This window comes from Scylla paramamosain, chromosome 40 (assembly GCF_035594125.1).
Source record: "Scylla paramamosain isolate STU-SP2022 chromosome 40, ASM3559412v1, whole genome shotgun sequence".
NCBI classification, from domain to species: Eukaryota; Metazoa; Arthropoda; class Malacostraca; order Decapoda; family Portunidae; genus Scylla; species Scylla paramamosain.
The window spans coordinates 13,704,104-13,709,103 of record NC_087190.1 but is presented as its reverse complement, the minus strand read 5'-3'; the positions used below and the strand labels follow the sequence as shown (position 1 = coordinate 13,709,103).

Genomic DNA, 5,000 nt, shown 5'->3' with positions numbered 1-5,000 from the left:
TTATTGCTATGTTACTTAAGAAATAGTCAAGCTTAAATCTTCAATGTCTTTTATAAGTAACTAGTAAAAAAAACCTTACTTTTATAAACTGTTACTTTAAATCACTGTTATTTTTATTTACTTTTTTTTTCCTCCTTTCTTTTCTATTTCAAGTAACATTTAATTTGGGTTTTTTTCTGAAGTGGATCGCTTGCAAAAAATGTTCACCGTGTTTCTTCATTTGTGTGTTTTTTAAATAATTTTCGTGTGTTTTTAATGAATAATGGTGTTTGTGTTTGTGTTGCTTTCTTTTCTTTATCTGGGTGTGTTAAATGGTTCCTTGTTTAATGGGTAATGGGCGTCTTTCATCTGTTTATTATTATTATTATTATTATTATTATTATTATTATTATTATTATTTGAGAACCGATCAGAAACACCCCCAGCTCGTGAAGAGGTAAAAATTGTCTATCACCATCTGTTTTACTGCGCACTGAAACAAAAGACGAACGAAAAAAAGAAAGGAAAAAAAAGAAAAGGAGGAAAACAAAGAGAGAAATTACGCCCATCAAAAAAAAAAAAAAAAATCTATAAAAAAAACGAAAAAAAAAACGAAAAAAATATATGATAGAAACCCATTATTACCCATTAAAAACAAGGAACCATTTAACACACCCAGATAAAGAAAAGAAATCAACACGAACACAAACACCATTACCCATTTAAAACAAACACGTAAGGACAACACAACACAAACCCATTACCCATTTAAAAAACACAGACTAACCATTTAATACACGCAGATAAAGAAATGGGAACACAAACTGCATTACCCATTTAAAAAACACAGACACGCAGATAAAGAAATGGGAACACAAACCCATTACCCATTAAAAGACACGAAAGAACCGTTCACCATTACTGAATCTAAAGACACAACCGCATTACCCATTTAAAAAACCTTATTACCCATTTAAAATAAAAACACACGTACCATTTAAAAACACACACTCGATATATAAAACACCCCAAACCATACCCATCACCCATTAAAATATACAAGAACCATTTAAAACACAGATGAATAAAAAAAAGCCAATTTGAAACCCCATTTTACCCATTAAAACGCACTAAAACCATTTAAAACCATTTACATAACAGTATAACACATAACCATTTAAAAAACACACAAAAAAAACATTTAAAAACACACCCATATAGGGAAAATAAACCAGACTCCATCACCCATTAAAAAAAACCACAAAAGACACATTTACCATCACTCACACCACCACCATCACCACCACCACCACCACCACCACCATCACCACCAAAAGTCGTGTATCGCCAGATTAGCAACGGATTCACGAAAACTGACATACGAACACAAGTGGATCACGCAGGTACATCCATTACCCTCATTACGGCACCTAATTAGCGCGCAGGACAGGTAATGCCCCCATACACCATTACATCCGCCCATTACCACCTGGGGCGTGGGAAAAGTACGTTTGTTAAATCTGTTTTTTTTTTTTCGTGTGTTTTGAAATGTTTTGGTGTTTTTTTGTGTTTCTTTGTGTTTGTTCGTGTTTTCCGTGTTTGTGTGTGTGTTTTTGTGTGTGTTTTGTGCGTTTTGGTGTGTTTTGGTGTGTTTTGGGTGTTTTGGTGTGTTTTTGGTGTGTTTTGGGTGTGTTTTTGGGTGTTTTGGGGTGTTTTTAGTGTGTTTTGGGGTGTTTCTGGTGTGTTTTGGTGTGTTTTTGGTGTGTTTTGATGTGTTTTGGGGTGTTTTTGGTGTGTTTTGGTGTGTTTTGGTGTGTTTTTGTGTGTTTTTGGTGTGTTTTGGTGTGTTTTGGTGTGTTTTTGGTGTGTTTTGGTGTGTTTTGGTGTTTTTTTGGGTGTTTTGAGGTGTTTTGGTGTGTTTTGGTGTGTTTTTGGTGTGTTTTGGTGTGTTTTTGGTGTGTTTTGGGTGTGTTGGTGTGTTTTGGGGTGTGTTTTGGGGTGTTTTTGGGGTGTTTTTGGCGTGTTTTGGGGTGTTTTGATGTGTTTTGGGGTGTTTTGGCGTTTGTGTGTGTGTGTGTGTGTGTGTGTGTGTGTGTGTGTGTGTGTGTGTGTGTTTTATTGAGGTAGACAGCCAGAGATATGAGAACAGACAGCCATGCAGAGGCAGTCTGAGATATAGACAGATAGACAGACTTTAAACACAGACAAACACAGACAGACTCAATCAATTTAAATAGATAGAAAGACAGATACATTTCAGAGAGACAAACAGACAGACAGACAGACAGACAGACAGACAGACAGACAGATAGACAGATAGACAAAAACAGAGACAATTTGAGACAGACAGTTTAATAAATAGACTGAACAATAAGAGAGACAGACAGAAACAGCTGATAGATAGACAGACCCAAAAAAACAGAGAATTTAAACACGGACTAATGAATACACTATAGAAAAACAAAATGAACACGTTTCAACATCACTTAAAACAAATGACAAGCGCTTTTTAAGTTTCCCCGTCACCACAGACAGGTACAGCGGGGGGTGACGGTGCCTGTGACGGATGGTGGTGCTTGTGGCAGGGTGACTGGGGTGCTTGTGGGGAGTAAAGAGGTGTTTCAAGCTATATTTCACGCTAGGATAGTCTTCCCTTGTGCGTACGGAAGAGTAAGGAGCGATAAAATATGTAGATTAATTTCATGTGTGTTTCTCTTTCTCTCTCTCTATCTCTATCTCTCTCTCTCTCTTACGTTTTACTTCATTTTCTTCTTTTCTTTCTTTCTTTCGTTTGTGTGTGTGTGTGTGTGTGTGTGTGTGTGTGTGTGTGTGTGTTTCTTTCCTCCCGTCTGTCTGTCTGTTTGTCTGTCTTTTTTTCTTCTTTTCTTCCTCTCTTTTTCTCTCTCACTTTCTCTCCCAGTCTTACTCTCCCTCACACTCCCCTCTCCCAGCCTAACCATCACCCTATCGTACCCTCACTTCTCTCTCCCTCTCTCCCCTCACCACCTCCAATTCCCTCTTCTCCCTCTTACTCTCACTTTCCCCTCCCATTCCCCCTTCTCCCTCCCTCACTGTCCACTCAAACACCCATTCCCTGCGCTATTTTCCCTCACTCTCCCTTCTTCCCCAACTTTAGTCTTCCCATTCTCCCATCAGCTCCCCACAGCCTCACTGCCCCCTCTCCCCTCACCCCTCACTCTCTCCCTCTCCCACAGATGGAGGCTGGCGGAGGGTTCGTTCGGGCTGGACTCCTCGGGCTGACTCAAGGGGTGTCCCTACATGACCCCCTGCGCCTCCACCACGCCCTCCACACACAGGTAAGAGAGAGAGAGAGAGAGAGAGAGAGAGAGAGAGAGAGAGAGAGAGAGAGAGAGAGAGAGAGAGAGAGAGAGAGAGAGAGAGAGAGAGACTGTATGGCTATAAAATGAGATAAAATAAAAAAAATTAACTAAAAAATTAAACTATACTGATGATATTTTTTCTCCCCGACCCCCCCACCCTCTCCCCACTCTCACCCCTCCTACCCATACCCACCCCTCACCCTCACCCACACCCACTCTCCCCCTCCCCCAGGCTTCGGATAGCGTGAAGGAAGGCACCACAACCACATCCTTACTAAGACCACTAACAGAGTACCCCCACTTGCCCCTTCTCCCCTTCACCGCTCCACCATTTCTCCACCCACACCTCGATCCACGCCTGCCCTTCACGCCCTCCGCCTTCCACCCACTCCACACGCACCATGACGCCCATCAACGCGCCCACGACCCCCATGGCAAACTTCCACCACCCCATACGCCAAATCTGAGTGGATCAGCTTTTTCTCCACTACCTGCAAAGACAGCGAAGATGGAAGACTCCTCGTGTTCCTCTTCCATTCCTTCCTCCTCCTCCAGTTTGTTCTCCCCAGCCCTCCTCGCCTCCCTAGACCCCAGGACGGCGTTTCTAAGTGGGGGAGGTGGAGGGGGAGGAGGAATTGGGGTGCTAGATGAAAGAAGAGACTCGCCTTCACCCCGGGGCTCACACGGTTCAAGGGAGTCTCCGGGACATGCTCGCGACACTGACACACCGAATTCCTGCAGTGATGAGCCTAAAGGTACGTGTTCTGGGTGAAGGGGTGAAAGGGGTGAAAGGGGTGAAAGGGTTGAAAGGGGTGAAAGGGGTGAAAGGGGGAAAGAGGTGTTTGATTTCTATATTGTTATTTTTTTATTTATTTATTTATTTGGTGTGTGTTTGTTTGTGTGTGTGTGTGTGTGTGTGTGATGGAATTCTTTTTCTTGTTCTTGTTCTTATTCTTGTTCTTGTTCTTCTTATTATTATTATTATCATCATCATCATCATCATCATTCCTTCTTTAATCAACTTTCGCACGCAAATATTAATCATTATTACCTTATAACGAAAAAGAAAGAGGCAAAGAAGAAGAAGAAGAAGAAGAAGAAGAAGAAGAAGAAGAAGAAGAAGAAGAAGAAGAAGAAGAAGAGGCACACTCCCCACACTTTCTATTAAAAAATATATCCTCTTGACTGACCCTTACTCTCCCTCCCTCTCCCTCCCTCTCCCTCCTCTCCCTCTCCCTCCTCTCTCCTCTCCCTCTTTCCTCCACACAAAAGGTCTGTCCATCTATGCAAAAAGGAGGAAAAATTTGAATTAGATTAAAGAAAAAATGACTCTTTTCAAATGCAAGTGACCAACCACGAAAGAAAGGAAGAGAGAGAGAGGGGAATAAAGCAGGGAAGAGGGAGAAAATAAGATAATTGAGGGAAAAAGGAGGAGAAAAGGAGGTAGGGAGTTTTGGGAGGGGAAAATAGGGGAGGAAATAGGGAAGGGGTGAATGAAGGAAGTGAGGAGAGGAGAAGGAGGGGAATAAAAGAGGGAAGAGAGAGAAAGTAAGATAATTGAAGGAAAAAGGAGGAAAAAGAGGGAGGAATTTTTGGAGAGGAACAAGAACAAGGAAAAAAGGGGAAAAGAGAACAAAACAACAAAAAATAAATTAAAAGACAAGAAATAAATAAAGAAAG

General features: G+C 41.5%; 1 protein-coding gene across 2 annotated transcripts in view; it reads left to right on the top strand.

The window, feature by feature from the left end:
• LOC135092507 (E3 ubiquitin-protein ligase Rnf220-like) overlaps nucleotides 1-5,000 on the top strand; it is a 60,082-nt gene that overhangs the window by 11,367 nt on the left and 43,715 nt on the right. For both annotated transcript variants that reach the window (XM_063991077.1, XM_063991076.1), the window contains exons 2-3: nucleotides 3,195-3,296; nucleotides 3,553-4,075. In XM_063991077.1, coding sequence (XP_063847147.1) covers nucleotides 3,195-3,296; nucleotides 3,553-4,075 — 625 coding nt within the window. The remainder of the gene's footprint in view (nucleotides 1-3,194; nucleotides 3,297-3,552; nucleotides 4,076-5,000) is intronic.